This window comes from Zeus faber, assembly GCF_960531495.2.
Source record: "Zeus faber genome assembly, chromosome: 3".
NCBI classification, from domain to species: domain Eukaryota; kingdom Metazoa; phylum Chordata; class Actinopteri; order Zeiformes; family Zeidae; genus Zeus; species Zeus faber.
Window position 1 is genome coordinate 18,845,761 of NC_137190.1, and position 14,750 is coordinate 18,860,510.

The 14,750-nt window shown below is 43.4% G+C and overlaps 1 protein-coding gene across 1 annotated transcript in view; it reads left to right on the forward strand.

Moving 5' to 3' along the window:
- The window catches only part of tcf12 (transcription factor 12), a 70,187-nt gene that overhangs the window by 13,639 nt on the left and 41,798 nt on the right, over window positions 1–14,750 (forward strand). The window contains exon 5 of the mRNA XM_079997501.1: window positions 3,524–3,626. Coding sequence (XP_079853627.1) covers window positions 3,524–3,626 — 103 coding nt within the window. The remainder of the gene's footprint in view (window positions 1–3,523; window positions 3,627–14,750) is intronic.

Here is a 14,750-nt window from a genome sequence, read left to right on the forward strand (position 1 = left end):
GCGTCAAATTATAATAGGACGTTTTGTTATGATCATAGACCTTCAGATTTAATTTAAAAGTGACATACATTTATGCATTCTGCACTAAATAGAGCAAATGTTATTTTTATATTCTTTGCTTGGGTGCGAACGTCTCATTCAATGTGTGAGCAAGTGTGAAAATCTCTCCCTGTTTGTTTGTTTGCCTCTTACACATTGTGGGTTCTAGATGCCCTGTATAAATTTCATTTAATGTCAGTCTCCTGTCACTTTCCATCAGAATTCAGTTAAATGTCAGAGCAACCGCCTGCATTACCTTGTTTATTTCTCAATGCCCTTCCCGAATGAACATCTACAGGCTATGGTAGCATAGGCAGCCTGATTTGAATTGTAAGATGGAGACGTTTGGGATATCTTTGCTCTATGTGCATATAAATGAGTGTTTCTGACATTGCAAGGCACAGCATAAGCAAGCAGACAGCTGTTTGCAGTTTGCACCAAAATAAAGAACATAAGTGTGTGTATGCGCGCTCACACACGCATGTTTAAGAGCTGCAAAGTTAATTAGCTGGTGCTCTATAGCAGTGTTTCTCAAATGGGGTACTCATACCCCTAGGTGTATTTTGGGGTACTGCAGGGGGTAACTAATGTTTAAAACCATATACAACGCACATACAGTACATCATTTATGTTGATTTTATTATTATTTTCTCTCCAAATGCCAGTGAAGCGGGTACACACCTGGGGTCTCACTACTGAAAAAATATTGAACCCCTTAAATACTTTGAATGAAAGGCAACATTTATTTTCAAGCCTTTAATTAAAATCTTAAAAATGTACCCAAATGGTGGGCATAAAATAAAAAATATATATATTTATTTTTATTAAAATAAACCAAAAATCAAAAGTCCCCTGGGATCATTTCAGATATTATGGACAATATGGATAAAGAGTAAAAAAAAACCTCCCTGCATGGTACTCTTTCAAATGTTTCATGTGACACACAGAACGCACATATTCTGACCCTGTGCAATAAGAATCGCCCGACTGCTGAGCCTGACTCCTTTGGTTTATCAAACGGTTAATTCTGTGCAATATCACGTAAATGTACATATTATTTAGACAGAGGCACTGCACAAGCACTTAAGGGCGACTCATTTTGCTGCACGTTAATGCTGTGGCTATAATAATTTGCTATTAAAGATCTATGGAAAATTTGCTGTTAGTCCTTAAATTGTCCAAATGCTTTGTTGCACGTTGATCATTAAAGAGAGATGTCGGTGTCCACATCGCCGATAAGAACACCTCAGCTGAGATAGGAGGAGTTTGCTCTTGTCTTTGTGCTCGTCTGAGCTGGTGAGCTACGAATGTGTGATCAGTCGACTGTGAATGGTCCCGAGCTTCCCTGCACTGACCTTGGCTTGCAGCCAGCCGCTTGCATCCTGGGCAGCTGTGGCTGCAGGCCAGCAGGCTGACAGTCAGCGCCGTGCCCACCGCCACCACCAGATAACCCCCACATCCCCAGCGCCCTGCCCCGGCTCGATACCCACCCCCACACACATCCATCATGACCGTATCATCGGTCCCTGAGCTGCCACGCGGAGCCACGCGTTCACCTGCGATGCGGCGCCGCATCGGAGGCTCGACTCTCTAAACAGTGTGACAAGGAAAGGAGGCCGAGGCACAAAGCTGCCGCCTGCGTGCACACTGTGTGATCTGACAGTTATTTAGCCAGCAGTGCTCACCGAGCCCCACGGGTGTGGTGACAGTGTGGGTTAGCATATCGGACAGACGGAGGCCGCCAGTGTGTGGAAATGATTAGGGATTCGTGATTGACGATCTAATGATGTCAGAGGAACACGTCCACGTTGTTGTGGCTGTGGTCTCCCACTGACCATTATGGGAAAGAACTCCTCGCTTCTCTGCTTTGCTTTCCAGCGAATCTTCTGGCCTCCTCCAGGACTTATCGTAACCACAGAGGACGCACGGTGGGCGAATGATGATATTGGTCATTACCGGTGCTGATTCATGTGTTCGGCGTGGGAGGGTCAGAACAGTTTTTTCCTTGAGGAGTTGTAGTGGAAGTCCCCGTTTTTTCCCCGAGTGTTTGGTTTGCATGCGTGTGAGGGGCTGAGAGAGACAGACAGAGAGACACGGAGAGAGAGATAGAGAGAGAGAAAGAGAGAGAGAGAGAGAGAGAGAGAGCGAGGGAGACTCTCGAGGGCTGTTGTCATTGAGTCTGCTCACGGTGTGATTACCAGAGTGTGCGGCCCCGGAAAGCGTGCGACGGGGAATCTCTGAGGATTCCCTCGACGCGGCGCGTCACGTCACTATCTTTGTAATTACTCTACCACCATCCCACTCACGGGAAAAGACGGGGTTTCGATTTAGATCTAGGCTTTTTTTGACAGCGTGTCGAACGCAAAGGGCGGGAGTTGAGTTTGTGAACAGGGCTCCGTAGAAATTCAAGCCCGCTGCTGCTCGGCGCCTCTGGTAAGAGTTAATGTAGTTTGGGGAGATGCATTCGACTGGAGCACATGGGGGGGTGGGGGTTCCACTGGGCGAGGGATTAGGACTGCAACAGAGAACCTTTTATTGCGGGGTACCCTGAGTTTTCCAAAACCATGCTGTGACCCATATTTAGACCTAAGCCCCTGAAGCTGATAACTGTCATGAAAAGGCCCTGTTAAGCTGCAGGAGGGGGGGGGGGGAGCTTTTTTTTTTTTTAAGCTGCAGGTATGTGAGGATGATGTGGGATTTCAACCTTAAAATCAACACTTTGTTCAGTAATTTGTTATGAGACAATACATGAACCCTGTTAATAGATTCTTATACTGTATATTAATATGATGTGCTGGTTCCTATTACAGTGGGAAAAGGGGAGAAATGAGTCATTGCTGCTAACTTGAAATAAAATCAATTGCAGGCGGCCCGAGTAGTCGCTTCCTGATTTTTATTTTTCGTTTTCGTCTTTGAGCTGAGCAACACAGACAAGCCAACTTTTGTGCACGCACCGTGAACACTAGCCGGCTTGTCAGGGGCAAAGCATTGATCGGTTGATTGATGCTATTTTCTCTCCTACGTCAGTGCTGCCGCAAACTTCATTTAGTTGATGTAAATCCACCGGTGGACACGAAGTGGACGCCTGAGCAATTCCATTTTGTCAACTGATCGAAATATTGGATTCTTAAAGAGATAATAGGTGACAGGTATATGACAGTAGATTAGAAAAAAACAGATGCTGCATATTTCTCATATCAGATGACTTTTTTCGAATGATGATCCACAGGTTTCACAGCGAGAGACTTTGATTAGAGACGATATGTTGTAGATGCATGTCTTTGTTATCCATGCGTTGTTACACACAATTACAGGTTCAAACATATTGTCTCCTGTGGCTGATTTATTTATTTATCCATTGATAGTGTCAGTTTTTACGGCACAGTTGACCACTTGTGCTCTCTTTTTAACTAATTAAGGTGTCAAAGCACTCAATTAGTGAGGTAGTGCAGTAATGTGCTTAATACTCTGATCTCTCCCCCAGGGTTTTGCAGACAGCCCTCATTACAGCGATCACTCGAGTGACAGTCGATTAGTGCCCCATGAAGGATTGTCCCCGACACCTTTCATGAACTCCAACATAATGGGTAAGGAGATAATTCTTGTCACTTCACCCCTTCGGTGCATGCCTCGCGGTTGCGGAGAGACGTTTTTGTTTAAAAAAAAAAAAAAAAAAGGGTCCTTCTGGCTTCACGGCGCATCGCGCGTCCGGAGGTGGCGGTCCGGTCGCGCTGGCAGGCCACTGGGCTGTGTTTTCATCACCTGCTGTCTTCGTTTCCTCGCTTAATCCCCCTCCGCTTTCCACACCTTCCCTCCCCGCTCCCCGCACGGTGACAGTCTTTAGGAGTTGACCCTCCCCCAGGGCACCAGTCACACCATCAGTACAGCTTTCCATCATAAGAAGCTGTCTTCAAGGCATCAATAAAGCCCCAGGCAACATCGAGTGGCAGCGGGCGGGTGCTAGTTAGGCTCCTTCTGGCGTGAAGCATGTGCAAAAAAAGCTTCACAGAAACATCAGATGTGCTGCTAATCTTTTTTTTCTTTGGCTCTTATTGTTTTTTTATTAATAAGAAAAATATTGCGTATATTGTATTATATTGTAATGCATATTGTATTGTATTGTATTTGTGATATATACCCATCATTTCATTCAAAATTAATCGATTTTGAAACACTTTCACCTGGTCCTATCGTGTCACTGATAATGGCCCAGAGGACTCATTTTTGAACATAAAGCGAGAGAACCATAAATATGCCACAAAAATATATAAGAATACTGTAATTCCGCTTACATTTTTCCATTAGATAGAGAATTAGAGCTGGGTTTGTAATAAAAAATGGTCCTCCAATATAATTACATTTGATTGTTTCTTTTATTGAATTGATTGGAATATTGCAACACTGATACTTTGTTTGGAAGTTATGCAACCATTTTCCACTTACATTAAATACCACCATGTCACAGCTAAATTTAAATATCTAGCTTCAGTCAATATATAGATATGGAATTGTATCGTAAGCCATTTAATCAATATCAGATTGAATCAATACTGAATTGAATCATGAGATCCTGCCCAACACCCAGCCCTCAAAATAACTGTATCTGCTGCGTCCAAAAATTCAGTTTATACAGCATACTCATCTCCTATTATTCCGTAATTGATTGTCTAAATCATTAATTTTATGATTATTGTTGTGTTATTGAATTTTATTTCATGACTAAGCTCTATAACTCCGATTTGTATGTACCGATGAATCCTTTAAATCGTGTACAAGTTGCATTCTTCCGCAATGAGCAAAGCATGCAAGGAAGAAACGTGAATGAACATGAATATACTTTTTTTTTTAGGGCATTTTGAGATGTCGTTTTTCTCAACAAACCTTTCAGCGAGTGGCAGAACCCCGTGAGTCTTCGCACGTCCTTAACTGCTGAGCAGGCTGTTTGAAGGCAGTAGGGTCAGGCCGAGCCATTATTCATTACGTGTTTATACAAAATAGTTTCTGTAGCTGCTGAGTGAGCTGTTTCAAGTAGGAAGGGTCAGTCATCTCATTAGCATACTTTTGTTCGAGTTGACATGCAGGTTGGAGAACATTAGTTGGATGGTCGGGGAGCTAAGTAGGTGTAGGCCTCATCTGTTCTGAGAGACAATGAAGATATTTCTGTGTGGCGACATTCAATCAAAATGCCGGAGGTGGTGATCTTAACAGTGATAACGGCTTCATTAAAATAACTTTGTTTCCCCTGCTACCATGACATTATTGGCATCTATATTTTAATTATTTATTATTTATTATTTATTATTTATTATTTATTATTTCTACTGTCCAGGTTGCTTTGAGTCTTAACAGCAAAAAGGCCAGCATGGAGGTATCACAATGTGCTGAAAGATGCTTTGGACAGCTGGAGCTGCGAAATGCATTATTATTATTTTTTTTTGCAGAATAGATCTGACCATTGTAAGCATTTTTCCATGCAGAACACTGTATCATTAAAAGAGCGAGAAGAAAAACAATTTGTGGTCAACAGCCAGAAGGATGTTTTCCAGTCTCTTGTTATGTGAGAGAGCAGGTGCATATGCCATAAATGCATAAGCGATAAACAGGTGCATATGCAATAAACGCGGTTATCAATTCTGCCTCCCTTATTAAAGGTAGTGTTTACTCCTACCTCATAGTAATGGCCTATGGGTTTTGCGTTAGCAAATTGTGCATTAGAAGCTGGAGAATGAGGATTTTGGTGAATGCCGGGCTGCCATTGACTATTAAATAATGACCCTCATCTCTCCGGGGGCCAGCTACCATGTCAGGGCAGACAACGGATCAGCTGCTTTGGGGCTCACGTGCGTTGAAGCTCCGCCCCCTAGTTTTCTAATCCTCTTACTTATCTGCACACCATCCTCTGCATGCTGCCCTCGCAATGGGGACTGACAGGTGGCTCGCAAAATTGTTCTTGCTAATAACGCATTACAAACAAACTTCCTCGCCGTCCGCCATGTGACTCCCTCTGACTCACCCACTCCAATGCTTTGCTAGAGGGTGAGAAATTAAATAAGCACAGTGTGCAAAGTATACTATGATAGCCTGCAGACATTGTTTGAGGAGATTCTCGAGGATTGGACAATTTGTTGAATCATCCCTATTTGTATTATATTTGGCTGATGCATTGTTTAAAAAGACTTGTTTCTACTGGAAATGGGTGGAAAGATCATTAGTTAGAAATGTGTAATTAGGTCAATGATTCCATGGTTTAAATAGATAATATTGACGGTGTATGTAGTTAGACCTTCCCTTATTATTTAAGACTAGTTTGATAATCGTATTGAGCATGTTTTTGAAAACACGAATATTAGGGAAAAAGAGTTTCCTGGGAGTGTATCTACTAGCTTCCAGGTTAGGGATGGGGGTTGTTGATTCAAATTATTATTTGCATTACTGTAATGTAAATAATTAAGTCATTTTGGAGAATCTTCTTTTTTTTGTCATACTTTAATATATATAACATAACTTTAAGATATATACGATCCCTTCAAAAGCTTTAAATTGCTTGTTTAATGCCAGTAAAGGTCACATTGTTATGGGTATTTTAGCTGCTGGACCCTGACTGACCAATGGGAACACTCAATTAATGATCAACACTCCAAATTTATTTGCAAGACCTGCAGCAGGAAAGGAAATCCAACAAGGTTAAAGTTGTGTTACTTGAAAATTGGCCAGTATAGGCACACACATTCGGTCACTATCGACAGTGAAGACATGATACAGTTTGTTGAATTCAGAACAAATAAAAAACATTGCTCCCCCTGTCACTCTATCTCCCCTGTCCATGAAATATAGCATTTCCAAAAAGCTGTACCATGTGAGGGAACCGGGGAATCTGGCAGGAAGCAAAGATGTGCTGGGCTTTGTTCAAAAACAATAATTAAGTCCAAAACATATTTCTCACAATTTCATGAAAACCACATTTGATGAGAAGAACAATAAGTTGAAAATGTTCCAATTAAACTAAATTGGGAGATATTCAGATAAAAAACAGATTGATGAACATTTACATGAACAGATCCTGAACAATTGCTGTTATGATGAATAGTATAGAATACTATAGTATAGAATACTATCAATAGAATACTATTGATCCTTTGGATTTTAGGCCAAATCCTCAGAGGACTCTTTTAAATGAGTGTTTTATAAGGCGGGAACAATATAAACATTCAGTTAAATATAGTCGCCGTGTTGTATTGGATCAAGGTGTCTGGCAGTACCTGAGAGATAAAAAAGAAACATTTGCAGACGAACAAAATAACTCCTGTCAATTACTTTCATTACACGTGTTACAGTTAAAAAGACAGAACTGGTGTTCACTTTTTGACTGTTTACAGAGAAATCGGCACGGCCTCTACGATGGCCATTTGACTTATTGTTTTTGACTTCACCGCAGTCCTGTTCTTTATCCCGCATCCCACGCGCCCCCATTTCACTCTGCTTTTTGGAGACATTCAACCCACAAAACAACTCTTCCAACACTCGCAATATATGAACGTCATCACACATCTATTCATTATTTATCTTTTTTTTCATAAAGACCCTTTCAGAGCCCTCAGAATTATAAACCCTCTTCCAGTTCCGTTGACATCAGACTCTGTGTATTGGAAAGAATGAGTGACTGCAGGTTAGGTTCTGGCCATGATAATTGGTGTTCTTTCCACACGTGTGTACATGGGTGCTTTTGCATGCCACGTGGCCGGCGCCGTATAATCAAACTGCTCTGCTGAGCTGTAATTTCAGTCACGTTCCTGTTGCACTGTTTCGTGCACTGTGCAGGCACGAGCTCAGGCTTCTCATAAACTAATCAGCTTAATATTGCTATCGACATACACGCGCGGCATGCCTCCGGCCTGTCTACATGCACACATGTATGACCCTTCTCAAACCTACTGAATATGATTTAACGGTTCTTGGTAAGTCCCCATGGTTGCCTCTGCCATTATCCAGGCCTGACAGGCCAAAAGAAAGTTTCCTATCCAAGAATACTCTTCGGGCTGTTGTAAAGTATTTGAAAGGTACATTGTGCTCCCTGCTGCATTCGCTTCTTTGCGTAGCTCTTGGTCACCTGCTCTTAAATCACCGATTTTAATTAGGATCGCATGCCTGATCATTGAATGAAGTCATAAAGCAATCATGATTATCGTGATTGTACATCCCTGTCGCTTTTTGTTTGAAATCTATTGCAAATGCTGTGCCGTTGATTTATCCAGAAGACTATAATCACTTTTATTAAACAATGCACATTTTGACTGCCGACTGCCTTGGAAAACTTTAAAAATAAACAGATAAAAGTCTAATAGACAACATTGTCTCACACCATCTACCATTCTTAATCTCATTTTTAGCTGAATGATAATCAAATAGTCATCTTGCAGGAATACCTGCCATCTTCAAGGCCATGGGCAGGAGTGTGTACCTGACGTGTATGTCTTTTAGGGTGGGAGGAAACCCGAGCACTGGGTCGGACATGGAACCCATGTGAACACGGGGAGGACAAGCACCGCACAGGAAGGCCCCAGACAGGTTCAAACCCTGAACCTAGCAGTGCTAACCGATGAGCCACCGTGCCACCAATAAGACAAATTTAGTTTTCAAATCGAAATGAATTGCATTTAATTATTAGCTCAGAAGTAATTATCTCCAAATGTTTTTTTTTACAATTATAATGTAGAAATCTTGCCGAATGACAAGTAGCTCTGCTTTAGTGTATGATTTTTTTAAGCCTTAATCTATGCAAAATAATCAAGCATTTTTATCAGGTCATCAAGATTATTCTATTCTGTGTCACAAAGTCTGAGTTTATTTTAAGTTGCTCTGTGACAGCTTCTCTTTTCCTTTAATTAAAAATTTCCCTTAAGCCATATCATGGTGCCAAATCCCACATCACTGGCATCCCCAGCATGTTTTTACTGGTGCAGGTGTCATGTGCTAATACCTCGTCCCGTGAGAGACCCTCCCCAGACCCCGGCTGTGATTGTGTCCAGGTGCTGCTCAGGTGTTCACTCAGTTTCTACTGCACTGTGGGTCACAGGTGCTGCCAAAGCTGCTCCCACTCCCCACTCATTCACGTCATTCACACCCGCCCACAGAAACGCACACACTTGCACGCACACCGGCACATACTCCTGCCAAGGCATTGGCTGTCAGAGCAGGATATAGTATTAACTAACTTAAGTTAATCATCCGTTGTCCGTTGTGCAGTTGTCCTTTGATCAAAATTGGTAGCCCCCCCCGATTTGAATGTGAGGGGAGGTGAGCGTCAGAGCAGGGAAGGGGAGACAAAGAGGAGGTGTGGTTCGGTGCTGTGGTGGATGTGGCCGGTCATTATGCAGAGCTGCAGGGTGCGCTTATCTGTTACTGCGCTCAGCGGAGTGTGAAGAACCCAAGACGAGCTGAAAAGGGCACAAATCCCTTTCCTCCATCCCTGCGCCCAATTCCCAGCGCCGACCCCCCCCCCCCATCCCCACCCTCCCACGTTCGGGCCCCCCCGGCCTATTCTTGGCCCTGTCCGGCTCCCGCTCAGCCTTCCCTAGACCCCTGGCCCCTGGCCCCCAGCATGCTGCTGGTCAGGCTGCCTAGCTGTGGAGGATCAGCTGTGTTCACCGGGTCCAAGGGGGATTGGGTCCGAGGGGGATCCCGTTCCAAAAGACGAAGGCTGGCTTTGGCTAAGGCACTGTGATGTAACGGTGCCTCGCGACGCGTCTGCGGGAGTCAAAGCGAGTCAATTCTTGCTCTAGATAATCAATAGATGATGTGTCATCATCAAGCTTATAACCTCTTCTGCCTACGAAATGTTCTGCACGAAGCCCCCAAAATAGATTTTATTTCTTTGTCTCCTTGGTCCGTGTATTTGTTTATATTTGCCTTTGAAACAGGAGTCTTTCCTTTCCTGTCACACTTAAGTTGGCCAGGATTATGCTCAACGAGGCCTCCGAATTCAAACAGCTAAAAAAATCGGACCATCTAGACTCAATGCGCCGTAGCCTGCGGGAGACTTCATCACAGTAATCTCAGTTGATCTCATCAAATAGGGAAGCTAAATAAGCTTTCGGTGGAACACTTTTTTGATGAACTATTAAGATTCGATTAACATTTGTTTTCTTAAGCGTTGAACTACAATTGTTTTCCTGGGAGAACAGCACGATTAGTTAGCTCCGTCCCCACAGCTTGGAACGAAGTAAAATAATACACTTATTACAGTGATTTATAGGAGAGAAAGCGTCTTTGTTATGATGACTTTGAAAAGCCTGTTGGTCACTTAATGTTTATTATTATTATTATTATTAACATTTTTCTCAGCCTTTTATTATCATTTGTTTGCATTCTGCACCGGCTTCAGTCAAACTTCTTCCATTGTGTCGAGCACAGAGTCAGTTCGGCCGCATGCAACTAGCCTCTCCTTGGCGGCAATGTGCAGAGAAGAGACTGTTTCAAAATTTTGACCAAAGATCTCTCAAACAGCCGTTCTACTCTCGCTCATAGACGCCGCTTTCCCCCCGCGGAAACGCGCGTACTAAAAATCATTCTTACTCGGACCATTTTGTCCCTTTATGTTTACCGCTGGTTTTGCACTGTGAAATCTGAACAGTTTAGTGTTTGCGGGGGGTTCTGTGTCAGGAAACATGCCCACAGTGCTTGGAGCGGGATCAACATTCCGAACCCATGTGTTTATCCTTCCTTGTCCTTCATCCCTGCCCTCTGATGTTTCATTGTTCAACAGTTGCTTGGCATCTAATGCCAGACATTGACACATACTTTGATGTTGTACGCCGACTGTTTTTTTCATATCCAGCCAGGGACATGCAGCGACTTTACCCTTGAATTTCTTTTGCCTGTTAAATTTATTTTTCCTTCTCCCTTGATGCTTTCGCCTCTCAGCCTGCAACCAACTCGCATGCAATGTGCGATGCGGGGAAACACGTTAAGACTTCCAAAACCTCCATTACGGTTTTTTGTGTTTACATGGTGGGGGGAGGTTATTAGAAAGCTTGTTGCCTTTCTCTGCTGAGAGAATGGATGTGTGATTATGAAGTCATCAGCCATGAACTGGGGAGGCTCTGGAGAAGCTCCCCTCCACATGGGTCCTCAGGGTGCCATTGATTGGTGACCATGTGTTTGTGCCTGATAGACTGTGAAATGGTGTGTTGCTGCACGGCTGTGTCACACCTGCGTCCCACCAAGGTGATTGATTGGTTTGGTCATGTGGAATGTTCCCATCTGGTCTGCAGTAATGCATTTTTTTCCTCATTTGTGAATAGCGAGCACTGGCAGGAGAAGAGTTGGGCTCGGAAAAAGGCAAAAGCCAAACGAAAACATTTTCCCGATCGCCCTCCCCCCATCCCTCCCTTTTAAACGTGAAAAAAACAAAATGGAATGGACTGCGCCGTGGTACCTGATTATCCTGTGGGAGATTTGGGATCAATACAATCAGGAATTCCACATTCATCATGACGGGAAAATAAACTTCGTCCACTCGTGTGAAGGACAGCGGCTCTTATTTTTATAGAGCGTGAACATGCTATCAATGCAATAAATCTAAAATCAGGCAGCTTAACACCGCCGGTACATTTCTGCCCTCAGATCCTGAACCAGAGCGCACAGAATGAACGTTATTTTCCATTTTCTTAGATACCCTGTTTGATTTCCCTTAATCCTGGCCTCCTTTTTTTTTTTTTTTTTTTTTTTTTTTTTTTAATTGATCTATTCATTCCACCTAATGACTAATTACACATCAGGGTGCATCAGTGGAAGTATTCATCACAGTCAAACGTAATAATCAGTGACATTTTAACAAAGGAAAAAATAAATATGCAAATAAAAACTCATTAACATTTGCGCTCAATGTTTGAATAATGACGCCGCTGACAAGACTGTAAACATAATTTAATGCCGAGGTCAGGGCAGGGGAGAGGGAGACGTGTCTCGCCATTTAGTCGCGGCCACGTCTTTGTCCATCTGCAGTCGATGGGGCTGGGTTATTCCTCTGTGGGGATGCTTTTCCTGGCCAGGTTAATTTGGCATACTACATAACCACCCCCCCCGGCCCCCCACCCTCCCCTTTCTTCCTGATCCGCACTGATCTAACCTCTTCCTCAGCCCCGCTCATAGTCTGCCTTTATTTACTGTCAAACAGAACCTGGCAAAAGCATCAAAGGCTTTCGACAGGATGGATTTACACAAGCACTTGAGAGAAGGATACAAAGGAGGACATTTTATAAGCCAGGGAAATCAGTGAATTGGTGTGTCTTATTTGCCTTTGCCACAGTCGGTCTCTGCTTGCCAGTGGAGTGAGTTTGCCAACACTAAGTCTCTAAATTTGCTGTGTCCGAAAAACAAAACGTCACTCGGAACGACGCAATTATCTACAAATATCTCACGTCACGTTTGGGGTCGGGGCCATGTGGTCCAACTCTGTGCCCTATATTCTCCACAATGCAAGTTATAACAGGCCTGCTCCTCAACCGCTCTTTTCCTGTCTGCCTTCCTGTTTTTGTCACTGTATTGCAGAAAACAAGCAAAGACAAGGATTTTGAAAACATGGATATATTAATGTCTTAGTAAAATGTTTGCATCGATTAGTCCAGCCATATGGTCACATATCGCAAATTAATGGCTTTCGTTGAGGTTAGTGTATCTCGTGACATTGGTACATGGACCCACATAGACTCCGACAAACGCGCCTTCTCACGGAGAAGGAAAAACAAAAGGAAGTGAATGGACGTAGGATAAGGTCATTGTGTTTTAACATCAGCCTCTATTTTCTCATTCTCTGTTGTACGCTTGTTTTCATGGTCCCCCGCGCTAACAGGCAGGGTTTTCTGCCGATAAAGGAAGTGTATGGACGGCATCGGAAAAATACTGAAGTGGGCTCACTAATTGGCTGTTTTTGCGGCCAGGGCATTGAATTGATCCCTGGAGACACTTAGGTCACTACCTATCACAGTATCCAAATATGGAGCGCAACGCATCGCTAAGCTGTACTGCAGACGACGTGCTCGATAAGGAGGCACTTTGAATGGCTGCTTTTTCTTAAAGTAGGATTTCGCTTGTGTGCTTTGGTGATGTCATTTACTGGCAGTTTGGTCAGTCCCTTGTTTGCTGTGTGCATTAAATGCAGTTGAACGAGGTGTTGGAAATTAGGTGAATTTAATTTGTGTCAAGAGATTACGCCTAAATCTGGTAATAGATTTTGCCACGCCATGGTCACTTAGTATTTTGGACCAATGCTTGCACTTTACATTCTATCCAGATCCATTTCGATTCATCTGCAGGCTCTTCATTGGAACAGTGAGTTGTGATGCCACGTTGATACTCAGTGGAAGATACCGTTTAGAGGCAGGTTAAGCTTACTGTAACTGGTTTCAATTCCCGTTTCTCTATTTTTAATAGTGCCAATTTTAGACACGGGACAATAACTTCTTTGTGATTATGGCACAGTATCTGTAATGTAACGTAGGGTTCCACTAAACAAACTGGGAAAGTATAGGCAGCTATATGGACTTTTGTATCGAAATTTGCACCAATTCAGTGAGAGCCCTATGGCTGGTTTATTTTAATTCTTGATTCGCTCTCAAGAGGTGTGAGGGCTAATTACGCCAACGCGCCACGTGCTGGTGGCACGGTGGCTTGTGGCTTAACAGCAAGAAGGTCCTGGGTTCGATTTACGCCTGGGGCGCGCTGTTGGCTCCGTGCTCAGGTTGGTCATCTCCCCATTAGTGGGGTTTTTTCTGTGTGGAGTTTGCGTCTCCCGGTGCTCACAGTGTTCCCCTCCGACATAAAAAACAAAGCCCAATTAAAAAATATGCAGAACACTCTCCTGTCCGGTCCCTGACCACAACACAGATCTACAACTGGCATCGGTCCCGGGCGCCATCAAAGTGAGGCTGCTCCTGGCTGCCCCCTGGAGGAAGGACGGCTGGGATGAGAGAAAAGCGCAGAGGCTAAATTTCTCCAGCCACCACTACCTGTGTGTGTGTGTGTGTGTCAAGCGCATTTCGCACCCGTGAGACTAATAAAATAATTGTTGTTCTTCTTCTTCTACAAGAGGAATTTGAGTTCCAAATGTCAGAGGTTAGCAGCAGAGCTACATTCCGTCACTCGAACAAGATGTTGGCATGTGAGGTCAATCCCCTCTCACAGGCTCTGAAAGCCTCTGGAAGTGCCAATGTAATATATTGAACTCTTGTTTCCCACACAGTGCGATGATTCAGGCACTTCATCTTCCTCAGTCTGTCACTGTGCTGCTCTGGTGGATCTGCTTATGGATGAGAAATACCTGTTGGTGCATGAGGGAATATGCAGTTCCATATTAGATTTTCCTTACATTTAAGTTGAGATAACTTTGATTTTGAATGGATTTATCAATGAACCTTGTGTATGGAAGTCAACACGGTTGGATGAATTGATTTTTATATAGATTCATTGCGCGTTCATTTGTCGAAGACAGTCGCATGTATCGTTATAGAGTCAACAAAGGTTGTTCCTTTAGTGTGTATATTTAACTATTGCAAGCTCCAGTGTATTGGTCAGCACTAGAATGAGAGCATGTCGCTTTTCACCGTGGCTGCACCCTAAGCAATGTGTGATCATGCAAAGCCACACGCTTCACAGATAAATAAATACCTGTTTACATACAGATTCCCTATGGGATATTTCCTTTTTGGTTTGGG